The sequence below is a fragment of the Ochotona curzoniae genome, unplaced genomic scaffold, assembly GCF_017591425.1.
Source record: "Ochotona curzoniae isolate NIBS_2020 unplaced genomic scaffold, NIBS_Ocur_1.0 scaffold_4937, whole genome shotgun sequence".
Classification (NCBI taxonomy): domain Eukaryota; kingdom Metazoa; phylum Chordata; class Mammalia; order Lagomorpha; family Ochotonidae; genus Ochotona; species Ochotona curzoniae.
The window spans coordinates 4,141,136-4,165,955 of NW_024467126.1; the positions used below are offsets into that span (position 1 = coordinate 4,141,136).

Below are 24,820 nucleotides of genomic sequence, written 5' to 3' on the forward strand. Positions count from 1 at the left end.
TCTGGAGGCAGAGCTGGGCGCTACGCAGACGGACTCGCTTTAAGTGAATTCTGCATCCTTTTCCTTTTCCTTCATTTGTTTTTCGCTGAGAGGCGAGGTCGGAGCTGTCCCAAACACCTGGAGTCAGGAGCCCAGAACTGGCCTGTGGGTGTCCTACATGGATGGCAGGGCCGGGAGCCGCCACCTGCCACTTCCCAGGGGCCTCGCTGCCCGGAAGCTGTGAAGGGAAACAGGGCAGGGCTGTCCGCTTTGGGCCAGGGCGTCCCAGGTGCCTCCCCCGCCCCTGGACTGCATGCCTGCCCCAGCTCTGTGCAAGCCCAGCGCCTGCTCCGTGTCACCCATGCCATCTGTTGTCTCCCCATAGAGCTTGTCTGTCTCGGGGTTTGTTTCTTAAGTGGGGTGAGCAGAGCAGACTCACGCCCACGCCCCACACACTGCTTTCAGAGCCCAGCTGCCAGCTGCTGTTACCTCTCCCAGCGGCGCCATCTTGGGTCCCGATGGACCTGGCAGTCAGCTTCGTCGTGGGACCCACGGGAGGCGGGCTTGCTGCCTGGGAGATGCGGGGGTGGGTCTGAGGTCCCCCCTTCCTTCCTTTCTTCTCTCAGTGTCCAGCGCCCGTTCCATGCCAGACGCTGGATGGCACCCCCAAGGCCACAGCTCCTGCCTGAGAAGCAGTGTTCCATCTTTGGGTGCCAGCAGGGAGGGAGGGCAGGTGGCGGCTGCCAAGGATGGGGGCGCCCAACCTGGGATCACCAGGCAGCAGGGGGCAAGGGGGCTTGGCCATGCAGCCACATGTCCTCAACGGATGGGGTCAGGAGGCCTGGGCCTTCCCTCCAGGTGGGCGGGCAGAGGTGGGCATGCAGTGGGCAGGCTGGGCTGGCCTGGGTGTGGAAGGGGCTCACATTCCCCCCGGACCTGTCTGAGGGAGGGGCTGGTAGAGGGGGGTCTCCCCTGGTGACTCTGTGGTCCCAGGCTTCAGCCCCTCCCCCAGGGCGCTGGACCCTGATTCTAAAACTTCCTGGACCTTGTGGGGTATGCCGTTCACCCAGAGCTGCCCAGGAAGCGAGGGAAACTGGAAAAATACCCATGGGGGCAGCAGGGGGTACAACCCTTCCAGCAAGTTGTATGCCTGCCCTTTCCGGCAGGGCTGCCCAGTGGGCCCTGGCCCTGCTCGGGGTCTCCCTGCCCCTGCGTGCGGGATGGACATGCAAGCCTGCAGCCGTGGGAGGCACCCCTGGCCTCCCTGGGGGACTCCTGTGTTTCCTTTGTGGATTTTCTTTTTCCTTCTGGATGGAAAATGCCAGAAGCCATCCCAGTGAGGCTGCTCAGCCCACAGTTGGTGGCCCACTGGTGATGGGGCCGCCTCCGGGCCACGAGGGTCTTTTCCCAGGCTGACCTCTGTGGGCCCAGCTGCCCCCACAGGCCTGGGCTCTGTTGGCCAGGGCCGCCGTTGGGCGTGTGAGGGCTGGACTGGGCTGGCTGCCTTTCAGCACAGCTCGCCTGGGACCTTTGCAGTCTCCGATGGAAACTTGGAGACCTCGCTCCCCCGGGAGACTTGGGGCATCTGTGTTTGGTTTCTGCTCAGGGTTGAGGTGCACGCCTTTGGCCACGCCCACTCTCTGCTCGGTTTGGGGTCAACATGACCCTGTTACTTTGCAGTCTGCACCCATCCTGGGGCGTCCCATGGCCCCTTCACTGCGTCTGGCCAGATGTGTCCCCAGGAAGCCCCAGCACTCAGTCTGCAGGGCTACCTTCTCTCGTGGTGGCAGCAGCGGGCTCCAGGCACTTGTGGCCCCATGCCCGATGCATCTCCCTGCCCCCTGTATTCAGAAATAAGCCTGGGACCCTCGCTGGCTCCCCAGCGCTGGGGCCATGGGGGGGTCTCCTTGCAGAGTTGGACTTAGCCTCAGCAGCTGGTGGGGGGTAGTAAGGGGGCAGGGAAAGGCTACCCTGAGTCCAGCCGACTTCGCCCAAGCTGGGGCTGGCCCAGGGCATTCTGAAGTCTGCCCGCTGTGCAGCTGGGGGAGCATCCTCTGCCTAGCCTGCAGGTCCTATAGCTCAGCCAGCGTCCACTCGGCCAGCAGACGGTCTGTGCTTCAGACTGTGTCCTGAGCCCCGGCGGGGATCACCACGCCTGTCATTCATCCATTCACGCACGCAGGAACCGCCATGCCGTGCTGAGGCCTGAGCTGAGCCAGCTGTGTGCTAGGCCAGGACCCACGTACCCACTGCTGGGTCCAGCAGCAGCAAGATCTGGGGGGTGGGCAGAAAGTCAGACTCAGGGGTCTGATTCTCTTCCTCAGGTGGCCAGCTGGTGCCAGGATCTTCACCCTGAATGGCCGGTGTGGCCCAGGTGCCAAGATGTCACCTGCTCAGGTCCCTGCCCTGCCGGGGCCGTTGCCATCACTCCTCCAGGCTTTGGTTTCTGCAGTCACCCACTGCCGGGCACGCAGAGTGGCGCCTTGTGCTGCTGCTTTCCACGCAGCTGTGGCATCACGGAGGACCCAGGATCCCTTTAGCTGGGACTTCTGTCGAGTTCAGGAACGCCGGAAGGAAGCTCCTTGGCCTGGGGTCAAGGCTGCTAGGCCTGGAAGGGCACGTGTGGCCCACGGGGCAGCTTGCTCTGATGGCAGGGTAGCCAAGCAGGGCCACTGGGGCCCTAGCCTGGTGATACGGTGTCCTCCCATGGCCTCCCCAGGGGGCATAGTCAGGCTGGCAGATGGGGTGGGTGGTTGCTGGGGTTCACCCGCGATGGGAGTGGGCGCTGCGGCATTGGAGTGATGGAGTCAGGCTCGGGAGGTGTTCAGGGGCGCTGCTTCCCACCCCCACACAGGGCCCTGGGCTGGAGCAGCCAGACTGGTGGAGCTAAGGCCTGCACCAGGCTGGGAGGCGACAGAGCCATAGCCCTGACTCTACAGGGCAAGGATGCCCGCCCAGGACCACTGTTAGGGCCCAGAGGCTCAGGGGTGCTGGGATCTGCACTGTCATGTCCCATGCTGGCCCTGAGCCCGGGGCAGACGAGGAGGGGCGGTGCCTCGCAGTGGGGCAGGGGCAGCTGTAGGGCAGGAAGCTTTCTGACTCGACCCCTTCCATCTCCTTCTAGACCAAAATCCACGGCACGGGCTTCGTGAAGATCCACGCGCCCTGGTCGGTGCTCTGTAGAGAGGCAGAATTCCTCCGGCTGAAGATGCCCACAAAGAAGGTAGGCGCCACCAGGCCTGCCCGTCCCTGGCTGAGGGGCCCCGCCGTGGGTGGTCTCCAGAGCTCGGGGTCTCCTGCGTGGGGTGGGGCGGGGACGGGCAGGCTGCAGGCCAGCCGTCCCTGGGATGTGTCATCGCCGCAGACACAGTGTACCCCCCTCCGTGCTGGCTGGGACTTTTCTCTTTCATCTTGCAAGACTTTATTGCCATAGGCGATCTGACAGGGACGCCTGGCGTGGAGGCCTCTTTGCTTTCGGGGGAGGGAGGAGAGGGGAGGGCAAGGAGGCCATGTCCCCAGCTGGTCAGCCCAGGGCCTGCTGAGCCCCACAGGGGCTCTAGTGGGCTTAGCTGGGGAGATGGGTGGTGATCGAGCCCCCGGGTGAGCCCTTTGGGGCACCGTGGCGGGGCGGAGTGGGACTGGGACCCTCAGCAGCAGGTCTCGGGGTCCCCCTGACCCCCAGGCTGACCCCGAGGCCCACCCTGTCCCCGACTGCAGATGTACCACATCAACGAGACACGGGGCCTGTTGAAGAAGGTCAACTCCATTCTACAGAAGGTCACGGCCCCCATCCAGCCCAAGGTGGCCGAGCACAGGCCCCAGAGCACCAAGAGGCTCTCGTACCCTTTCTCCCGGGAGAAGCAGCACCTGTGAGTGAGGCCCCGCCGAGGCCTGGCAACGAGGGTCCTCCAAGAACGCCACTGCTTGCTGCAGAATTAGAGGGAGGGACAGGACTCAGCACTGCTTGGCGATCCCCCCCACCCCCGGGAGGCCCCTCGGGGGACTGCTGGCGGGAAGGTGGGGTGACCATGCTTCCCATTCCCCAGAAGCCTTAAGCCCGGCCAGCCCCCCATCCCTCTCTCCCGGAGGTGAGAGCTACAAGTGGCCGCAGCTGGAGCTTGCATCCCCAGGGTCCCCCACATGGCCTAGCAGCCCTCACCTACCCACAGACCTCCCCTTGCTGTGCCCCCCAGGGGCAGTGGCATACAGCCGCCTGGGTCAGCTAGCCTGGAAGCCCGTCTCCGTGGGCCTCGCTGGGGTGCTGGGAGAAAGGTGTGGGGGTGTCTGTCCCAGCATTGTGTGGGCGGGTGGGCTTCACCTGTTGTGAGCCGGTGCTCCTGGGGTCCTGAGGGAAGGCAAGTCCTCCGACCAGGGGTCCAGAGACACACATCCTCACCCAAGCCCCCTTGTCTGCCCGCCTGGCCAGCAGCTGCTCACCTCCAAACGGCAGAAGTCCCTGCCGTCACCCTCTGAGCCCCAGAGCCACGGGGCAGGTGGCTATTCCTAACAAGCCCTCTGGCTGTAGGAAGCCTTGGGCCACCTCGGGCAGGCCCCATGCTCCAAAGCCTTGTCCTTAAGGAGAACCCCAAAAGAAGCAGGGGGGACGTTGCCCCCCACAACTCCAGGCTCACTTTATCTTGGAGTGGGTGTCGGTGCCCCCACAAGGGCAGGGGCAACACCTCATAGACTGTTCTGGATGCCCCAAAGGTCAGCCCCTGCCCCTGCCCCTGCCCCTACCCCTGCCCCTGCCCCTGCCCCGTGAGCTGAGTGCCCAATCTTCCCGCAGGTTCGACCTGTCCGACAAAGACTCGTTTTTCGACAGCAAAACCCGGAGCACGATTGTGAGTACGCGTGCGTGCGGGGGGGCCCTGGGGATGCCTTTGATCATTTCATTTCCCGGGAACTCCCGCGGGGGCCGCCGGCTCTAATTGTGTGCCACAGAAATAATTAGAGTAATGAGACAAGAGGGCAGTCGGAGGCCCAGGGGAGAGCCAGGGCCTCGGGCTGGCTCAGGGCAGCTTCACAGCAGAGAGAGAGAGAGAGTGACAAGAGCTTGAGGGGGTGGGGCGGGGCGGGGAGCCCCCTGCCCACTGCAGGGACTTGAGCTGGGTTCTGCGCCTGAACCCACCCCCCCTCCACCCCCACTCCCGGTCCCTGGCCCGGGATTTCTGAGAAAGCAGAAGGACCGGCGTGGTGGAGGCCTAAGGACGTGGCCTGGGCCAGCCTGCGCCAGATGAGCTCTCGGAGGGTCGAAGTTGACCACCCTGCCCTGCTGCAGAGGCTGGCTTCGCGCTTGCCGGCCAAGCCGGTGCTGGGTGCAGCTTGGGGCTTGGTTTCTGCAGCAGCCAGAAGCTGATCCAGTGTCTGAGCCCTCGCTGCTGTCCAGGTTCTCCCAGCCGCCTCTCACTGCCCCCTCCCGAGATAGATAGGGAGCTGGCTGTGGGACAGCAGTGCGTTCCGTGTGGATGTGGCGGTCCTGAGTTGCTGCTGGGACAGACAGACCTGGGTGCTCTCTGTTCTCCTTTAGCCTCGGAACCTCAAGAGAGTCACAGAGCACACATCCAGATGAGGATTCCCTTCCCCACCCCCAGCAAACAAAAGGCAGCCAGGCATTCCTGTGGGGGTCCAGGCCACGTGGGCGGGGCACCAGGCGTGAGCAGGCAGCTGCTGGGATTTTTCTTAACAGTGTAACTTGTTAACATTCCCGATCAGCGCTCAGGGTGATAAGCCTGTTACTGCACCTGCCGCTCCCTGGAGCTTGAGCTGACGCGCCCCTAGCAGCAGAGCAGCCACTCCTAGCTCAGGTGTTAGCAGCCCCGCCTGAGCACCAGTCCGCTGGGTCCGTGTTTTTCTCACTATGGATCCACAGCAGCTGCCTTGTAATCAGGGCCCTGTGCCTCGTGTGGGGACTCGAGGGGACTTGGGGAACACGGTGGAGGGCAGATGGCACCAGCTTCCTTCCAACATTCCTGCTGGTGCACACAACAGGAGGCCCCCTGGGTCGGGGACAGCTGAGCGGGTTGCGGGGGCTGGCCACCCTTGTGGCCGCAGCCGCTATCTGGGAAGCAGAGTAGCAGGTGGGAATTCTCCGCCTCTTGAAAACACAGATAAAAGTTGGCCGGAAACTGGGATGAGGAGATAAAAGGACTTGGGCGTAGGAGCGCGGGTTTTGCATAGCATGCGGTCTTGGCTCACTTTTCCAAGACTCACAGCACCTCATTTGGGCACCCCAACTTTGTCCGCCCACAGAAAGCTCACGGGAGCACGGGACAGGGGACTGGCCATGGGTCCGGGGGAGTTGGAGTGGGCGGGCATCTACTGTGTGGTCGGCTTCTGCCTGTGCCTGCTGGGGGCACCGGTCGTGGACAGCACTGCTGGGGGGCACTGGTGTGGCATCTGAGTGAGCAGGAAAGGACACAGCCCCCCGGGTCCCCCTGCACCCGCTGACCACAGGACCCCGCCCCCAGCACTCCCAGAACAAGGCTGCCACCCGCTGTCCCCGGGTCCCAGGAAGAGGCGGCCGTGTGGCCGGCTGCTGACCTCTCGGCTCTGTCCCCCAGGTCTATGAGATTTTGAAGAGAACGACCTGTACCAAGGCCAAGTACAGCATGGGTAAGGACACGGCGGGGGCTGGGCTCCGCATCGTCTCCGTGGGAGGTGGCCGGCTGTCAGAGGCTTCTCTGCGTTATTATTTTTTGTTTAATTTTGATTTTCTTCTTAATATTGTTTACATAGTTGAGAGAGACGCAGGCCCATGTGAGCCTCCGGTTAGGGCGGAGGAAGGTGGGCGGGATACATTGTTTCAGGGTTTTTTCCCTGCTGTATCCTCAGGGGAGGAGGGGCCACGCCTTGCCAAACTGCCTCAACACCCAGGGACGGTGGCCGGTCCTCCAGTAACACCTTAGAGACCCCAACCAGAGTGTTCCCGTGGTATTACTGCAGATGTCATTGGTTTCGTTACTGCAGGGTTGAGAAAATCTTTCCAAGGTCTCTTGGTGGCTTTGGAGATCAGCCTGTGTCGCCATTGCCCAGGCTGAGTGGTTTGATGGCCGAGGTTTTGCAAATAGGAGCTCTGGCTTGAGTGGCCTTGAGAGCCTGGACTGTGGACCCTCGGAGCCCGCTGGGCAGGTGTCAGGGTCGCCTGCTTGGGGCCATGGCCTGGGCTGCTTTCCGAGGCTGCTGGAGGCAGCCAGATGAACCTAGGGTTGGGTCAGAAGACGCCAGTGCAATGCCACCCCAGGGCTTGCCCTGAGCACAGCCCCTTAAGCCGCCACTCCGATGCCCGCATTCCAGGGTCCCTGCCAGGAGTCCTGCCTCCACCGCCAAGCCAGCTTCCTGCTGATGCGCCTGGGGGGGCTGGGCAGCAGCTGGCAGCCCAGGACCTGATCCCTGCCACCCCCTGGGGAGACCCTGATGGAGTGTCCTGGTCCCAGCTGTTGTAAACCTTCAGGGGGTGAACCAGATACTGGGAGATCTCTCCCTGTTTCTGCTGTTCTGTCTTTTCAAATAAGTACCTCTCAAAAGAGAAAACGAAGAGCAACAAATTTGTAAAGTTCACGGAAGATGGGATTCGAAGATAAGTCTGTTGCAATGTGAGAAAAGTTTCACTCCATGCCTGGCTTGTTTTCACACCACGCCTTCTCTGAGTACTTGTGTGTAGATTCCTAACACGTGGGTTTCAATATTCAAATGACAGGGCAGAGACAGAGAAGCAGAGCTAGACAAAGAGAGAGCGTTTCTCCTGTGGCCCACTCCCTGCCATGCTCACGGCCGCCAGGGCTGGGCCAGGCTGAAGCCTGGAGCCCGGAACTCCATCCGGGTCTCACGCAGAGTTGGCAGAAACCCATGAACTTGAACCATCCCCTGCTGCCGTCTGCCAGGGCGCATAGCAGCCGGAAGGGAGAACCAGAGGCCCAGGCCCCGGAGATGCCGATGGCCCAGGCTGCGTCCTCCCTGCCCAGCAAGGCCACCACCTGGCCTCCATTCCACCTGCCGCCAACTTCCAAAAGTACGCTGGCGCTGACGCCCCAGTGCGGGAAACTGCCCTGAGACCAGCTGGGCCCAAAAGCACCCCAAGTCGCACAAGGCAGACCCTTCTCAGGGAGGTGGGTGGGTGGGGCCCATGCCCGCAGCTGGTGTCCCCTCCTTCCTAGGTCCTGTGTGTGCCCGCCCTCTCTCCCTTTCTCATCCTGTCCCATGGCTGCCTGGTGGAGGCGGGGTGTGGGGGCGTGGGCAGCCCAGAGGACCAGGAGCAGACAAGCTTCTCCCCCGTGCCCATCCTCCAAGGCCAGCCAGAGCCGGGGCTGGATCGCTGAGCTCAGCTCTTGGTTCAGCACCTGCAGTGTGGCTCGGTCGCCCCACCTGCGCCCTGACGGGTCCCTTCTGAGGGAGAGCGGGCCACGTTCCCTCTCGCTGGCTGACCAGGAGGAAGTGGGGGCAGGGTCCTCCTGTGCACCCCGCTTCACGTTGGTGTCTTGTGGCATGCATTTCTGCCTCTGGCCCCGACGCAGGCCACACCCTCCTGCAGCCCCTCCTCGGGCTCTGTCCTGCCACGGTTCCAGCTCACTCACGGAGCACATGGTCCTCTCGTTTAATTTGAATTTGTTTGAAAGGCAATCTTAGAGAAAGATCTTCCATCTGTTGGTTCAGCCTGCAGTTGGACCAAGCCAGGAGCTTCTGGGTCTCCCGTGTGGGTGCAGGGTCCGAGCACTCGGGCCAGCCTTTGCTGCTTTCCCAGGAGCATCAGCAGGGTGCTGGAAGGGAAGTGGAGCAGTCGGGCCTAGAACCGGCGCCAGCATGGGTTGCAGGTGCTGTAGGTGGTAGCTTAACTCACTGCACCACTGTGAGAGCCCCCAAGATGGTCCGTTTGTAAGGGGATGTAGGGGTCACAGAGAGTGGACGTGGGGCGTGATTACTGCCTGGAGGGGCTCCTCGGCCGGGTAAGGGGCCCCTTGGGGGCTCCTCCGAGGTGCAGTGTGTGAACAGAGTCCCAGGAGCCCCGACGCACAGCCCTGACATTCCCACCCCTCCTCCACTGCCACCCACCTTGGCTGAAGCAGCACCTACAGGTGGTCGGGGCCACTCCGGGCACTAAGCCCCAGGCCTGGCAGCCCACGCCCCGGGTGGCCATGAGCCCCTCGCCCGGCGGGTGCCAGCTCAGCCCCCCAGTGCAGCCTCGGTCCTGTGGGCCCTTGCGTGGAACTAATGGCCGATGTGTAAACAGGACGAGGAGAGGGAAGGAAGGAGTCTGCCCTTCTAAATAAAAGGCGCAAATGTGGCAAGTACGGTAAGTGCGGGCGCCTCCCGGCTCCTCCAATCAACCCGAAGCCTCAAACTGTATGCCTACTCCCGGCGCCTCTGGCGTGCCCAGCCGCGCGGGTCCTCCTGATTCAGCTCTTTACCGTCCAGTCTGCAGGCTTGTGGTAGAGCAGGTGGTGGCTGGTGGTGGAGCCGGGACCTGGGGGCTGCGGGCGCCTGCCTCCTCCAAGGACCACCTGCCTCTTGGGATGTCTTTCTGGGTCTCTTGCAAGTTCTGTCAATCAAGCATGCTTCCTGCTCTCCTAGTTGATAGATGGGGGAGGGGAGAGATCCCAGCTGCGGCTGGCTCTGGGTGAGGCGCTGGCAGCACGGAGCCCTGTCCCGCAGCCGCCCATTCCCTCGCCCGACGCCTCTCTTTCTGTTTTGAAGGAATCACGAGCCTGTTGGCCAACGGCGTGTACTCGGCCGCGTACCCACTGCATGACGTGAGTAACCTTGACCCGCGCAAACCCCCACGGTCGCACCCCTCCCTGGCGTCCTCCCTCTAGGGTCGCTCCCCACACCCCCCTGCAGTCCCCTCCCCTCTCCCCCTACCCCGGTCGGTCTCTTGCTCCCTCTGCTGGCTGCCAGTTCTCACGCCCGGTGGCCCGAGCACGTGGTAGCAAGGGCGTGTGGCTGTGACCAGGAGCCCTGGGGAGGTCCCTGGAGCTCTGAGCCGGTCAGGAAGCTGGGGCTCTGGGTCCCCGGTCCCCAGGGTGGCTTCTGGCAGGGATTCCCTCCCCTCAGACTGTCTGACTTGCCCCACCCGGAGCAGGTGGCCTGGCACCAGGCCTTGAAGCCAGCCATCCCCTAATGGGGCCTCGGGAAGGGACCCTCAGTCCACCTTGAGCTGCCCGTTAAGGCTTAGCGGGGCGTCTCTGAGAGCCTGTTCTGTGCATGGGGGGGTGGGGGACCTGTAACCCGGAGGATTTGCCATGCCCAGGCCACTGACCAAGCCACGGCCCACCCTCTTGTGTTGCCACCTGGGGCGGGTAGGAGCTGCCGTGTACTCAGTGCCTTCTTCCTGGCTCCTCCCATCCCACAGTTGCCCTCTGCATTCATTCATTCGCTCACCCAGCCAGCTTCCCCGGGCAGGGTGCCAGGGGCCCACCTGACCAGCCAGTGCCCTGACCTTCCCAACCTCACAAGAAGGGCTTCGACGTTGGCTGCTTGGCGACCCCTTGGCATCCCCCTGCCCGAGCTCACAGAGGCCACCAGCAGGCAGGCCGAGGGCCAGCTCGGCCACAAAGGCAGGGCTGTGAGGACGAGGCCATAGGCTCAAGTGGGCATGGGCCCTGAGAGCTTTGCTGAGGATGGCCAGAGCGGCGGCTATGAGCAGCTGCCCACCGGGATACACGGTCAGATGCTCTGAGCCTGGCTCAAAGGGGGCACCCTCCCACCCAAGACTCTCTAAGCCAAGCTGTGGGTAAAGAGATGCCAATTGGCTCTGTGGCACCTCAGTGCTTCCATCTGTGAAATGGGTGCGTTGGGCTCTCCCATCCAGGTGGATGACGAGTGTGTAGTTTGTCACCCCTCCAGGGAGCAGGAAAGGGGTGCCGCCCCGACAGGCCGCTGGGGCAGCCCCTGAGCTCCCTGCCTTCCAGGCAGCCCCACCAAGGCCCCCCGCCCCTCTGTGGGTGCTGAGCGTCCTGTTTCTCTCTCCCCTCCCACCCAGGGAGACTACGAGGGCGACAGCGTGGAATTCAACGACAGGAAGGTGAGAGCGTGCGGGGCGCGGCAGGGACGCGGGGTCCACAGGGTCGGCGCTTGGGGGCAGGGGTGTTCCGGAGAAGCCCCCGTGGGAGGTAACAGACAGGAAAGATGCCCCCTCCCCAGATGGGTCCCTCCTTGTGCCTTCTGCCTCACCCCCGAGCCCTCCAGCCCTGAACCTGCAGCTGAACCAAAGCCTGCTGCGTGCAGGCGGGCTGTGCTGGCTGTGGGCGGACTCTGCCCAGCCCCAGGGCGGGGGGCAGGCCATCTTAGGACCCATTGGGTGCAGCCAGGGGAGGCCTGTCCCCAGTCCTGCCCCACGCTGCCGGGGGCTCCTCCCCAGCCTCGCTCCGTGGCTCCTCCGTTCCACCTGTGTTGCTTCCCCTGGAAGCAGCCTCCCTCCCTGGCACACGGCCACTTCGCTGGGCCCTGCCGGCCCCTGGCTCCTGTCCCCAATGACACTGGGCAGCCATAACTTGACAGTGGTGACCCCGTTGCAACGCCTCCGGGGCCGGCCCCCTCACTGATGCAATGCTCTCCATTCAGTCTCCCTCTGGCCCGCAAGCCTGAGTTTAAGTCTCTGCGGCTTGATGCGACTTGCCCACCCCGGAATGCAGCCGCAGCTGCCAACTCGGCTCTGATGACACGTCGGGCTGTGTGTCGTGTAGTACTGGCGTCGGCCTGGGACCCACACCCCTGGTCCCCCTGCCCGTGGGCCCTGACCACCAATGCCCTGGGGGTCCAGCCCCTCCCAGCCCTCACTGTCCCCCTACGCTGCTAATGTCTCGCTCCTTCCTTGAGAGGCCCCCCCCGCTTGGGGAGGGGGGGCCCCGGGGACCTAACCCCCGTCCGAGGACAGGTGTGGGGCTGGCCACTCATTCAGCGATGACTCGCTAAGAACCTGTCGGTCCCAGCGCCCGTGTGGAGGCGAGGACCAGAGGGCCAAATAGACCTGGCCCCCGGAGCAGTCGGGGCACGGGGTACTGGGGCAGAGCAGAGCCCCCACCCCCTCGAGGTGTAGGCTGGGTCCCCGCAGTTGGAGCTGCCAGCCCTGGCCATGCCCCTTCCCAGCCCACGCTCTCGATGCCCGAGGCCTCCGTGGCCGAGATACCAGCCTGGCTTCCTCCCGGCAGCGACTCAGGCTTGACGTGGCCACGCCGACGGCAGGGACGATGAGCGGTTCTTCCAGGTCGAGGGGCTGCTGCAGGGGGCTGGAGACGGGACCAGGCCGTGAAGAGCCACCTTGGGTGCTTGCAGTGGGGCAGCCCCGGGGACGTGGTGACCAGAGTGGGGACATGGCCACTCCCTCAGGAGGGCCGTTCTGCTGGCTTCTCCTCCCAGAGGCTCATGGCCCAGGTCTTCATCCACACAGCCTCTGATGTTCCCAGTCCAATGAGCAGATCTCCCAGTCACACTGGGGGCATTGTGGTGCCCTTGGCCACCTGGGGAGGGCAGCATTGGTCACTGGCCAGGCTAGGCACCCAGGTTAGGCACACACACACACACACACATGCATTGCACAGGGCTCCAACTCCTGGACCTCCCCTCCACTTCCCCTCACTGCAGCCAGGAAAGCCCTGCCCCTCCATCCCAGCCCACCCCCGGCCCCGCCCCAGGCCCCGCCCCAGGCCCCGCCCCAGTCTGCTCTAGGCCCCACCCCCAGCCCACCTTGCTGCCCGGCATCCCACCATCCCTGTTCTGCGTGTCCACGCTCAGCAAACCTTTTATGGGTTCACTATTTTCAAAGATTTTTCTGGAAGGAACCCGTGTATGCTGGTAACCCTCCCACCAGCCAGGACAGGACCAGCGGCAGCTCAGGCCGCTCCGGCCAACTGCTGGGGGCTTAGGACAGCACCGTATCTATGTAAAGAATGATCTGCTTAGTTGAAAGGTGGAATAGCAGAGAGATCTTCCATCCACTGAGTCACTCGCCAAATGCTGCACTGGGGAGGGCTGGGTCAGCCAGGAGCTTCTTCTGGGTCTCCCATGGGCACCAGGGACCAAGCGGGTTTGGCCATTCTCTGCTGTCTGCCCAGGTGTATCAGCAGGGAGCTGGATGGGAAGTGGAGCAGCCGGGACGCGAACCAGGGCCCATGTGGCTGTGGGCATGGTCACGCTTGCAGCTAGGGAGGGGGTCCTGAAGCGAAGTGGCTCTCACAGCAGCAGGCGCCACACGGCCTCGTCCTGAGCACACTGCTGCGTGACCACCGAGGCTGCTGCTGCTTGGCCACCACGGCTCCTGCCCAAGGCCCTGGGGGCACTGCCCCTCCCAGTGTGGGTGTGCGCTCTGCCCAGACAGCCCAGCACAGGAGGTGGCCCTCAGGCTGTCCTGCAGCCTGCGAGGTTGTGTTTTTGTTGTGTTTATTTGTTAATCTTCTATCCATCCGTGTTTCTCTGCTCAAAACCCTGGTAGTTCTGCATCGCAACAAAAAATGAGTTGATAGCCCTCTTCTGCCTGCAGTGCTGGCATCCCATAAGGACGCTGGGTTGAGCTCCGGCTCCCTGCTGTGGCCTGGGAGAGCAGTGGAGGGCGGCCCCAGTGCTGCAGCCCCTGTTCCCACGTGGAGCTGGTCTCAGTCCTGGCTTTGGTGGCCAAGTTGGGAAGTGAACCAGCTGGTGGAAGAGCTCTCTCTCTAACTATGCCTTCCAAACAAATCACTTTTTAAAAGATTTTGTTTTATTTTTATTGCAAAGTCATATATAGAGGAGGAAAGACAGAGAGGAATATCTTCTGTCCGATGATTCACTCCCCAAGTGACCGCAACGGCTGGAGCTGCACCAATCCGAAGCCAGGAGCCAGGAGCACTTCAGGGTCCCACACGGGTGCAGTGTTCCAAGGCTTTGGGCCGTCCTCGACTGCTTTCCCAGGCCACAAGCAGGGAGCTGGATAGGTAGCAGGGCTGCCAGGATTAGAAGTGGCGCCCCTATGGGATCCCGGTGCATACAAGGCAAGGACTTTAGCCAATAGGCCATGCCACCGGGCCCTGAAGCGAATCAATTTTTAAACAGAATGATTTGACTAGAAACAACCAAGTGTCTGAATGGGAAAGGCCGGTGGCATCAGGCCACTCCTGGTCACTTCTAGATGGATCGGGAGAAGTAAGTGTGCTGTAATGGCTAGAAGCAGCTCTCCATAGCTGCTGCCTCAGCGTGGCCACTGCCTGCTGCCTGCCCATGGCCGCTGTCCCCGTGTGTGTCCTGTGAGTGAGTGAATGAATGGACAAAGGCGTCCGAGGTGTGGTGTGGTGTGGTGGCAAGGCTGTGTTGCCAGCTGTGGACGTGACCCCTTGCCCACCCCCACCCTTCTCCTCTTGCAGCTGCTGTATGAAGAGTGGGCAAGTTACAGGGTCTTCTATAAGTACCAGCCGATTGACCTAGTCAGGTAAGCGGGGCCCAGGCAGGCGTGGTGACCCACCCAGAGGAGTCGGCTCCCACCTGAGTTGAGAAGCTTGTGTGGGAGAACTGGGCCAGCGTGGCGTGAAGCCCCTTGCTCGCAGTCACTGTGGCCAGAAGCCAGTGCCACCATGTGTACAGGAGGGAAAGAGCTACTTCGCTGGCATGGCCACAGACCATGCCCCTGAAGACTCTGTCCCTGTGGGCAGAAAGCAGAGGCCAGCACGGGAGGCTCAGTGCCCAGTGGGCACTGTGGCCGGCATTTGCTGGTGGAAGCTTGGCTGAACTGCCTTGCAGCCAACACGCTTACAATGATTCGGGAGGGTAGCACCCGTACGCCACAGTTACCTCTGGTTCTGGGACTCGGGGTGGAGCCGAGAGCCCCCAAAGCAGGTGTCTGCCCATCAACATGGGCCATTGTCCACCTCCCTAGGCACCATGGGCAAAGGGGGCAGGTGCAGGCAACATGGGGAGAGGGCACCCCACGCCTGCCCATGCCCTCTGCCTCTTAGACGGGGAACCCAGAGCCTCATCATGGTGGGTCCTCGCTGGGTGTGGGCCGGCCTGTGGGCGGCGCTGTGGTGACAACACCTCTTGCCCCATGGTGCAGGAAGTACTTCGGGGAGAAGATCGGCCTGTATTTCGCCTGGCTGGGCGTCTACACCCAGATGCTCATTCCTGCCTCCGTGGTGGGAGTCATCGTCTTCCTGTACGGATGCGCCACCGTGGACCAGAACGTCCCCAGGTAGGAAACACTGCGGCACCAACCTGAGCCGTCCTGGGGTCCGCCCTGGAGTCTGTCACAGCATGGCCTTCCACAGCTGACCCCTGCACTCAGCCAGCCCTGACCGCCCAGCTGAGCCCTGCACACACCAATGACCTCTGACTTGACCCCTACACACACCTGTGACCTGTCACCAGACCCCTGCACACACCCATGAGCTATCCCCCTGACCCCTGCGCACAGCCAGCAGCCCTCACCTCCCACCTGACCCCTGCTCACAGCCAGCAGCGTCACCTTAACCTGACCCCTACACAGGCACTCCCCCAGAAGTCCGTAGCTTTTGGGCCTTTTGTGTGCCCAAGGTGGGAATGAGTGGTTCTGCCTCAATGGGGTGCAGACTGCCCACTGCTCCCAGAACGTGCCAGCCCCGCCCAGGGGCTGCAGCCTTGAGGACACCCACAGGACTGCTGGTCTTGCCCTGCCAGGGCCCACAGGCCAAGCAAGGGGTGCTCTGGAAGTCAGGGCCCTGCCTCCCTAGTACTGTGGACCCAGGTCCCAGTACAGAAGAGCTCAGGGCATGTTGGGCAAAGCAAGGCACCAGGGGTGTCTGTCTTGGTTCCAGTTCAGGTCTGTGTCAGCTCAGTCCGGGGCACATGTTTCAAAATGCTCATACCAAAAATAAACTTATTTTTAGATGTATTTATTTGAAAGAGTGACAGGGGGAGTCTCTTCCATCTGCTGGTTCACTCCCCACACGGCTATAATAGCCAGGCTCAACCTGGCGGCAGCAGGAGCCAGGGGCTCCATTGGGGTCTCCCACATCCCCGGCCGTGGCTGCTGCTCCCTCGGGGTCTGTACCCAGATGCAGCCAGGAGCCAGGCCTGTGGCTCCAGGGTCATCGCTGGGCTCTTGGCCGCCTGTAGCTGACCCTGGCGTTTCGGTTCTGTGTCCCGTGAGCCCCTCCATCCATCACTCGGTGGTTTTGTCTGATGGCTCTGCCAAGCGTTGGAAAACTCGCCATGGTTCCGAGTCATTATGAGGGCCGGCGCGCCCCGGATTCAGGGAGAAACGACCTCACGGCAGCACAGAAAAGCCCTTATCTGGTCAAGTTTCTGTCTAACCGATGTTTGAATCCATGAATAACACCTCAAATATTCCACGCACCCAGGACCCTGACCAGAGGGCATCTGGCCTGGCTCCCCGAAGGGTTATTTTGGCCCTGGCTGATATGCCATGAGGTCATTCTCTCGGCGCTGAAGGTGGTGGGGAGCCCAGAGCTCACCCTGAGGGCACAGGAGGGAAGAGGTGGGTGGGGGCGACTTGAGGGTGACTCGAGGCTTGCAGGGACCCCAAGCCCCAAGGGAAAGGCAGGTGGAAGGTGAGCTGTCTGCTCAGTTGGACTCGGGAGCCCTCCTTCCTCGGTGGGAAGGCCTTCAGCACCCCGGCCCCCGTGTGGACTTGTCCCGATTCCTGCTGCCTGGGCAGAGCGGGCCATCCCCACTGTGGTCTCTGCCCTGCTGGTGACATGGCAGCGTGCCCCAGGGAGCTGCCCGAGCTAGCCAAGGCTGCAGGGGAGCCAGCCTGCAGGTGGTGCCCCACACCCTACCCCTTCCAGCTCCCTGTCACTGGGAGAGGCGGAAGGCTGGGTGCTGGCAGGCGCAGCAGGCTGGGCACTGGTACAGGACTTCCTGCACCTGAGCCCACCCGCCAAGGGCTCCAGGGTCTCCATGCCCTGGCTGGGTTGCCCTGTAGCTTCAGCGCTCCACCCACCTGCTACCAGGGCCCAGTGGCCCAGTGACAGAAACATGCCCATTTCGCAGAGGGGAAGGGCAAGGCGCACACACACCTCGGCAGGCGAGGGCGCCCCGTGCAGTGACCTTGGCCACGTGTCTGGTGAGCGTCCAGCACATGTGCTGCGAGAGGCCACGCCCACTCCCGCTGCCATGTCCAGGGCTCTGCCCTGGGTCAGGGAAGGAGGAGGGTTGGGGGTGGGCAGGGGTGGTCTTTACCTTGGCCTCTCCCCTCCGTTCTGTTTCCAGAAGGGAAAATCAGCGGCAGTGCCCTCCTCAGGTTCCTCTTGTCTGTCTGGCCAGGCACCCCGGGCATCGCGAGGCTCCTGGTGCCATGCGGCAGGGGCTCCGGCCCCGTGTGCCTCACTGCTGGGTAGAACGGCACCTCACTGCCCCCAGGGTGTGGGCACACCTATCCCTGTGCCAGTCCCCTGGGCGTGTGCCTTGCAGACAGGCCTCCTGTCTCAAGTGTGGTGAGGTCGTAGGTGGAGGCACAGGATAGGGACGGCCCTGGGAGCAGTGCCCAGCTCCGTGTCCAGCGCGCGGAGGCTGGGAAGGGACCTGGTACCCTGGTGGCGGCCCATGCAGCCCCCAGAGGGTGCCTGTCCCCGCGCTGTCCCTGTCTTCCAGCATGGAGATGTGTGACCAGAGACATAACATCACCATGTGCCCGCTGTGTGACAAGACCTGCAGCTACTGGAAGATGAGCTCGGCCTGCGCCACGGCGCGTGCCAGCCACCTCTTCGACAACCCCGCCACCGTCTTCTTCTCGGTCTTCATGGCCCTTTGGGGTGAGTGGGGCTCCCCGCACGGTAGCCCAGGGAGGGGCGGCTGCCTCAGAGCCCACGTGCTGACCCCTGCAGCTCGGCCCCTGAGCCCATTTTCCAGTAAGAAGGTAGAGGCCTGGAGAGAGTGGCAGGTGCTGGGACTGGGGATCTGGGATCCGTGCAGTGGGCTGTGCTGAGCCTTCCCCAGGCCCTGATTCCAAGGCCTGGCCATTCGGGGGCACAGGAGGCCCTCCCGGGGAGGGAAGTCAGGAAGGGCTTCCTGGAAGAGGTGGAAGGCTGCTGAGCCTGTGAAGGTGGGCGGGGCTTGTCGCCAGGCTGCTGTGCAGACAGCCAGTGCCTGGCAGCCATGTGTCCTTGACAGGCACCGTGGGACCAGCTCAGGGTGTGCGGGGGCTCCTCAAAGGGGCCATGCCACGCAAGCCATGGAAAGGTCATCAGTGCTGCCTTTTCAGGGTCAGCTGGGTAGCCCAGCGGGCCTTGACGTACACCCGGGGGCTCACAGAGCACTCCCGTGTGACCGTTTGGCCACTCGAAGCCTCAGCTTCCTCATCTGTGAAATGGGCACACGAGGGGGATGAGGGGCCATGGGCGCATGCCTGGCATGGGACTGCTACCGCTGGAGGCTTCTGAGGCCAACAGGACATGGAGGTGACAATGTCCCTGCCAAGCCCGGGGTCCGTGGATCTGAGCCCGAACCCAGCACGTGGCGGGCCGATAAGACCCGATGTGGCCAAGGTCACCGCCCTGGAGAGCTGCCAGCCGAGGGTGCAGGAGGGCACGGCTCAGGAAGAGGCCCTGGGATGAGGGGAGGGGCCTGGCTATGCCGGGGCCTCTGTGCCACACACCTGCAGTCTGGCCCTGACCCGGGCCAGCTTCGGCTCTGTCCTGTGAGCCAGCGACATGCCCAGTCTTGGTGGCACAGGCGCAGCTGCGCGCTCTCCCATGAGAGAGTCAGGAAAAGCCGCCCCCTTCCGGAACGCTGTCCACCCGGCCCGCCCTGCCACTGTCAGGGCCATAGTGACCACGTGGTCCCCAGGGACTGGTCATTCCCCTGGCGACTCCTTGTCACATGTTCACATCATCCCTCCATGACTGCCAGTAGCCATCCTGCGCTTTTGCCGCTTGGCAGCGGGGCAACCAGCAGGGGGCTTGTGGCCTCCTACCTGCCGTGCGGCTGGCCCCCCACTGCCCTTGGCAGGCCTCCCATGGGGTCAGCACATGGTCACGGGGATGTCCAGCCACCTGCCAGCTCATGCCGAGCGAAGGTGTGGGAACAAGAGCCTGGGGGAGAACTTCCCGGTGTGGGGGAGCCTGGGGGTGCTGCTAAGACCCCCTCTGGTAAGGGGCTGCATTCTGGCATTCCCAGGGGAGCTGCATGGCCCTGGGCTGGCAGCCTCTGTGCCCTGTTTCGCCAGTCTGAGCTCCGCCTGGGACCAGGGGAGGCACCACCCCCACGCCCCTTGGTCCCCGGTGACTGGGCATTCCCCAGCAGAGGCTTCCCGGGTAAAGCTGTGCTGAGTACTCGGGGTGACTGTCTGAGAACCTCACAGGGTTCTCTCCACACAGCAGGCAGGAAGGACCCTCATGGGCCCAGCCCACCCGTGGCCTCTGGCTACCCCTGGGTCTTTGCCCCCACCCACCATGGCACAGGGACCAGGTGGTGGGGTGTGTGTGTACAGGGGGCCTGTGGCCTCGTGGAACCGGCAGAGGACGGCCCTGTACAGTGGCTCGGCTCAGGCATGGGCGCCAAGCTGTGTGGTTCCCGCCCCTCTCACCATCCACCTGCAGCCAGCCCAGGGCCCTCACAGCCCCACCGCGTGCCGCTTGCAAGTTTGAGTGGGGATGGAGCACCGTATCTTCACTGGGCGTGAGAAAGGGGAGGAGCGGGCAGGTGAACAGGCCTGCTCGACAGGTGCAGGAACCGGCCATCCTGGTGTAGGCCCTGCTGGTGGCTGTCACAACTCCGTGGAGGTGCCACATGGATGTGACAACGTCACTTCCTATGGGCGTGGCCTGGGCCACGGCTTTGCTGGCCTCACAGCACAGCATGACTGCCCTAAAGGCATGGCCCAGCTCCCACCGGTGGCACCTTGCTTGCTTTTCAACATGTCACCAGCATGTGCCGGCAATTTTTTTTTTCCTTTTTGTGCTCACCACTCGAAGGTGGAATCCATTGTGGTCCTGTTTATGTCTGCAGCATTAAGTGTGTTTTGTTTTTTTGGAGGGTGGGGTTTCTTGCATGCACCTGCTGGCCACCCTTTTGCACCTGTGTGCCACCCTTTGCATATGTAGCACTCTGCTTCCTAAGCCGGGCTGAATGGGAGTTTTCCTCTAATGGGACAGCGGGAGCCTGCAGCTCTGGTCTCCCGTGGCGTGGGTTGGCTCTGCCCTCTGCTAGTCGTGTCCTTGGTGGTACGGCTTCCTGTCCAAGGTGGTCCTGTTGGCTGTGTGCTTCCTTTTTCATCTGTCACCCACACCGGCCGAGGGTCCCTCACCCATCCCTGCTCAGCTCTGTGCCATGCCTGCAAACCCAGGCCACTTACTCTCACTTCCTGGCAGATAAACCAGTGCAGAGGGAGGGCAGAGGGTGGAGGGCAGAGGGCAGCCAGGAACTGGGACATCACCCCATGGTCCTCCATGGCTCCACCCTCACCCCCACGACCCTGACTGCCCAATGCCCTTGGGTTGGGGAGTGGCTGCAGTGGTCCCCCAGGCCTGGGGTAGCACCCCCAACCCCTGTGCATCTCATTCAACTCTCCCGTCACCAGCTGGGCTCACTTCCGAGCAGGTGACACTGAGCTTGTGTGCCAGGGGACCCCAGCTCTCGGAGCCAGCAAGTTCACGCCCCATCGTACCCCTGCCAGAACCCACACAGCCCCTCACACTCATGAGGTCACGCGGGGGACTCGAGTGACACGTCTCCCACGTCTCCACTCTGCTTGGCCCCAGTCCCATCACATGACGAAGCAAGGTGGTCCCTGCCCCTCCCTGCCTGGCTGCGTACTCCTTAGAGCGCAGGAGTCTCTGCTCAGAGGGCGAGCCCATCGGGATCACAGTCTCACCAGGCACCCATCCCGGGGTGCCGGGGACGTGGCGATGCTGAGTCCTGTCTCCCGCCCTGCACAGCTGCCACCTTCATGGAACACTGGAAACGGAAACAGATGCGACTCAATTACCGCTGGGACCTCACGGGCTTCGAGGGGGAGGAGGTCAGTACCCGTGGCCTGCCAGGCCCACCCCCACCCCGCCCCGCCCCGCGCCCTCCCCCGCACAGCACGGAGCTCCCGGTGGTCCGCCACCCGCTAGCTGATTCATCCTCCCAGGATTCCAGATGCCCTCGGCTGCTGGGGCGACCACTCCACGCTGGTCGTCTCCAAATTCCTACAGACATGCCACCCAGCCTTGTGGCCTCGGAGGCCAGCTGGGGCTGGCCACGCTGACCTCGGCGCCTTGGCCGGCGGGGTATGGACAGGCCAGGATGCCGCCTGCCCTTGAGCGAGGCTGTGTGGGGTGGGGACGCAGCCTTTGCTGACGGAGATGGACAGCCGACACGGACCACCTCGGGTTCCAAAGAGAGGGACAGCAGTGGCCGCTGGAGAGTATAGGGGCGTGTGCCCCACTGCCCTCCCACCCCTCGGACCCTGGCCTGCTGGCACTGCAGGACTTCACTGCCAGCTGAATCGGAGGGCAAGGGCAGGCCAACGGCCACCTGCACACATGGCACTGCCCCGGCCACCTCCAGGGTCTGTCCCTCCTGGGCAGAGCTGGGAGGTGCTCATTAGCCAGCTGTGTGGAAGCCCAAAGAGTTGAGGGGTCCTCATCCTGGCCGTCCGGGGCTGCACCTGCCTCCCAGCGGAGAGTGCAGGAATGATGGGCAGCATGGGCAAGGGCTGCCGGGCCGCGGCCATCAGCTGAGCTGGGGGAAGCCAGGCCGGAGGAGGGCGGCTATGGCACGGGTGTGCCCGCACGTCCCATGGAGTAGCGCCATCATGACTATTTATGTTGTTTTTTCCTTTTCTGGTCCCCCACAGGAGGCGGTCAAGGTTTGCACCTTTTTGTCACTGGGTTGTCCCGGGGAGAGGGGCTGGGCTCACAGCTCCTGCCGCTGCTCCACGCGTGGGCCTGGTCTCTGCTTCCTCCCGCCAGCACTCTGTCATAACCCCTTCCTTTCCTTCCAGTGCTTTCTCTGCCGGGCGCCCGGGTCTGCTTGCTGACCGCCCCGGGGCCAGCTCACTCTGGGCAGGGGTGGCGGGGTGCAGGGGACACTGCAGGCGCAGTGGGAGCCCACCGTGAGCTGGCCCTGGGGTGCCCAGGGCTTCCTGTGGATTCACCCGCCGAGGCCGGGAGTAGGGTCGGGGCGCGCAGTGACACCCCCCCTCCGATGCTGTCTTTCCAGGACCACCCCAGGGCCGAGTATGAGGCCAGAGTCCTGGAAAAGTCACTGAGGAAAGAGTCCAAACACAAAGAGGTACAGGTCCCATCAGCCTGTCTGTCTGCGGTGTGGACGGGCCAAAGGACGCTGTGTGCACCCAGTGTGGACGGGCCGAAGGACGCAGCGTGCACCCAGTGTGGACGGGGTCAGGGACGCTGAGTGCACCCAGTGTGGACGGGGTCAGGGATGCAGCGTGCACCCAGTGTGGACAGGGTCAGGGATGCAGCGGGCACCCAGTGTGGACGGGCCAAAGGACGCTGTGTGCACCCAGTGTGGACGGGCCGAAGGACGCAGCGGGCACCCAGTGTGGATGGGGTCAGGGACGCAGCGGGCACCCAGTGTGGACGGGCCAAAGGACGCTGTGTGCACCCAGTGTGGACGGGGTCAGGGACGCTGAGTGCACCCAGTGTGGACGGGGTCAGGGATGCAGCGGGCACCCAGTGTGGACAGGGTCAGGGATGCAGCGGGCACCCAGTGTGGACAGGGTCAGGGACGCAGCGTGCACCCAGTGTGGACGGGCCAAAGGACGCTGTGTGCACCCAGTGTGGACGGGGTCAGGGACGCTGAGTGCACCCAGTGTGGACGGGCCGAAGGACGCAGCGGGCACCCAGTGTGGACGGGGTCAGGGACGCAGCGGGCACCCAGTGTGGACGGGCCAAAGGACGCTGTGTGCACCCAGTGTGGACGGGGTCAGGGACGCTGAGTGCACCCAGTGTGGACGGGGTCAGGGATGCAGCGGGCACCCAGTGTGGACAGGGTCAGGGATGCAGCGGGCACCCAGTGTGGACAGGGTCAGGGACGCAGCGTGCACCCAGTGTGGACGGGCCAAAGGACGCTGTGTGCACCCAGTGTGGACGGGGTCAGGGACGCTGACTGCACCCAGTGTGGATGGGGTCAGGGACGCAGCGGGCACCCAGTGTGGACGGGCCAAAGGACGCTGTGTGCACCCAGTGTGGACGGGGTCAGGGACGCTGACTGCACCCAGTGTGGATGGGGTCAGGGACGCAGCGTGCACCCAGTGTGGACGGGGTCAGGGACGTAGCGGGCACCCAGTGTGGACGGGCCAAAGGACGCTGTGTGCACCCAGTGTGGACGGGCCAAAGGACGCTGTGTGCACCCAGTGTGGACGGGCCGAAGGACGCAGCGGGCACCCAGTGTGGACGGGGTCAGGGACGCAGCGGGCACCCAGTGTGGACGGGCCAAAGGACGCTGTGTGCACCCAGTGTGGACGGGGTCAGGGACGCTGAGTGCACCCAGTGTGGACGGGGTCAGGGATGCAGCGGGCACCCAGTGTGGACAGGGTCAGGGATGCAGCGGGCACCCAGTGTGGACAGGGTCAGGGACGCAGCGTGCACCCAGTGTGGACGGGCCAAAGGACGCTGTGTGCACCCAGTGTGGACGGGGTCAGGGACGCTGACTGCACCCAGTGTGGATGGGGTCAGGGACGCAGCGGGCACCCAGTGTGGACGGGCCAAAGGACGCTGTGTGCACCCAGTGTGGACGGGGTCAGGGACGCTGACTGCACCCAGTGTGGATGGGGTCAGGGACGCAGCGTGCACCCAGTGTGGATGGGGTCAGGGATGCAGTGTGCACCCAGTGTGGACGGGGTCAGGGATGCAGCGTGCACCCAGTGTGGACGGGGTCAGGGACGTAGCGGGCACCCAGTGTGGACGGGCCAAAGGACGCTGTGTGCACCCAGTGTGGACGGGCCAAAGGACGCTGTGTGCACCCAGTGTGGACAAGGTCAGGGACGCAGCGTGCACCCAGTGTGGACGGGCCAAAGGACGCTGTGTGCACCCAGTGTGGACGGGGTCAGGGACGCTGAGTGCACCCAGTGTGGATGGGGTCAGGGACGCAGCAGGCACCCAGTGTGGACGGGGTCAGGGACGCAGCGTGTACCCAGTGTGGACGGGGTCAGGGACGCTGACTGCACCCAGTGTGGATGGGGTCAGGGACGCAGCAGGCACCCAGTGTGGACGGGGTCAGGAGACATTGTTCCCTGGTGTAGACAGGGTCGACCCATCTCAGGTTCTGTGGGTCCCTTTGCCCCAGTGCAGCCTGTTGGGTCAACAGCAGCCCCGTGGGGAGGTCAGTCTGTGGACATGGCCACGGCCTACGCAGCGGCATGCAGGGACCACGGGCCATCACGCCCTTGTGGCAGAGCCCAGACCTCGAGCCCAGGGCCTTCCCCATGGAGCACCCACGCCTGGCCTTCTGTGTGCAGCCAGGGCCCCCACGCCAGTAGCCGCTGCTGTGAAGATCCTGGGGACAGGGAAATGCCTTTGGTGCGATGTGCCTGGGGCCGCCTCTTTTCACAAAACGTCCCCTACACCTGCAGGGGTGAGCGGCTGGCATCCAAGCAGGTGTCCCAGGGCCAGGCGGTCAAGGGCAAGAGTGTCCCCTGAGGCTACAGGGTCTTGACCCTGCTACCTGAGCAGAACCAAGCTGGGGTCCCTCTCCTTGGGACTGAATCTCCTGCTCGTGGCTGGCTGGTTTAGGGTGGCCAGGCCACCACTGCTACATGGGGGCTTCCAGGCCACGATGCATGCCTCCCGCGGCCGGGTAGGCAATATGGGGACACTGGCCACAGAGCCTCGCCCTCCGATCAGACTGCCCACACTCGCTCACACCGAGCAGGTGCGGGTGCTGCCTCACCGCTACCAGCACCAGCCAGGAGCCAGGCGCTCCCTCTGGTTTCCAGGGAAGC

General features: G+C 63.6%; 1 protein-coding gene across 1 annotated transcript in view; it reads left to right on the plus strand.

Moving 5' to 3' along the window:
- Nucleotides 1-24,820, plus strand: part of ANO1 (anoctamin 1) — a 52,623-nt gene that overhangs the window by 8,661 nt on the left and 19,142 nt on the right. The window contains exons 3-15 of the mRNA XM_040970816.1: nucleotides 3,104-3,202; nucleotides 3,697-3,848; nucleotides 4,766-4,820; nucleotides 6,540-6,591; nucleotides 9,203-9,265; nucleotides 9,667-9,722; nucleotides 10,952-10,993; nucleotides 14,304-14,368; nucleotides 14,990-15,124; nucleotides 17,524-17,684; nucleotides 20,808-20,890; nucleotides 21,713-21,724; nucleotides 22,078-22,149. Of these exons, the coding sequence (XP_040826750.1) occupies nucleotides 3,104-3,202; nucleotides 3,697-3,848; nucleotides 4,766-4,820; nucleotides 6,540-6,591; nucleotides 9,203-9,265; nucleotides 9,667-9,722; nucleotides 10,952-10,993; nucleotides 14,304-14,368; nucleotides 14,990-15,124; nucleotides 17,524-17,684; nucleotides 20,808-20,890; nucleotides 21,713-21,724; nucleotides 22,078-22,149 (1,047 nt within the window). The remainder of the gene's footprint in view (nucleotides 1-3,103; nucleotides 3,203-3,696; nucleotides 3,849-4,765; nucleotides 4,821-6,539; nucleotides 6,592-9,202; nucleotides 9,266-9,666; nucleotides 9,723-10,951; nucleotides 10,994-14,303; nucleotides 14,369-14,989; nucleotides 15,125-17,523; nucleotides 17,685-20,807; nucleotides 20,891-21,712; nucleotides 21,725-22,077; nucleotides 22,150-24,820) is intronic.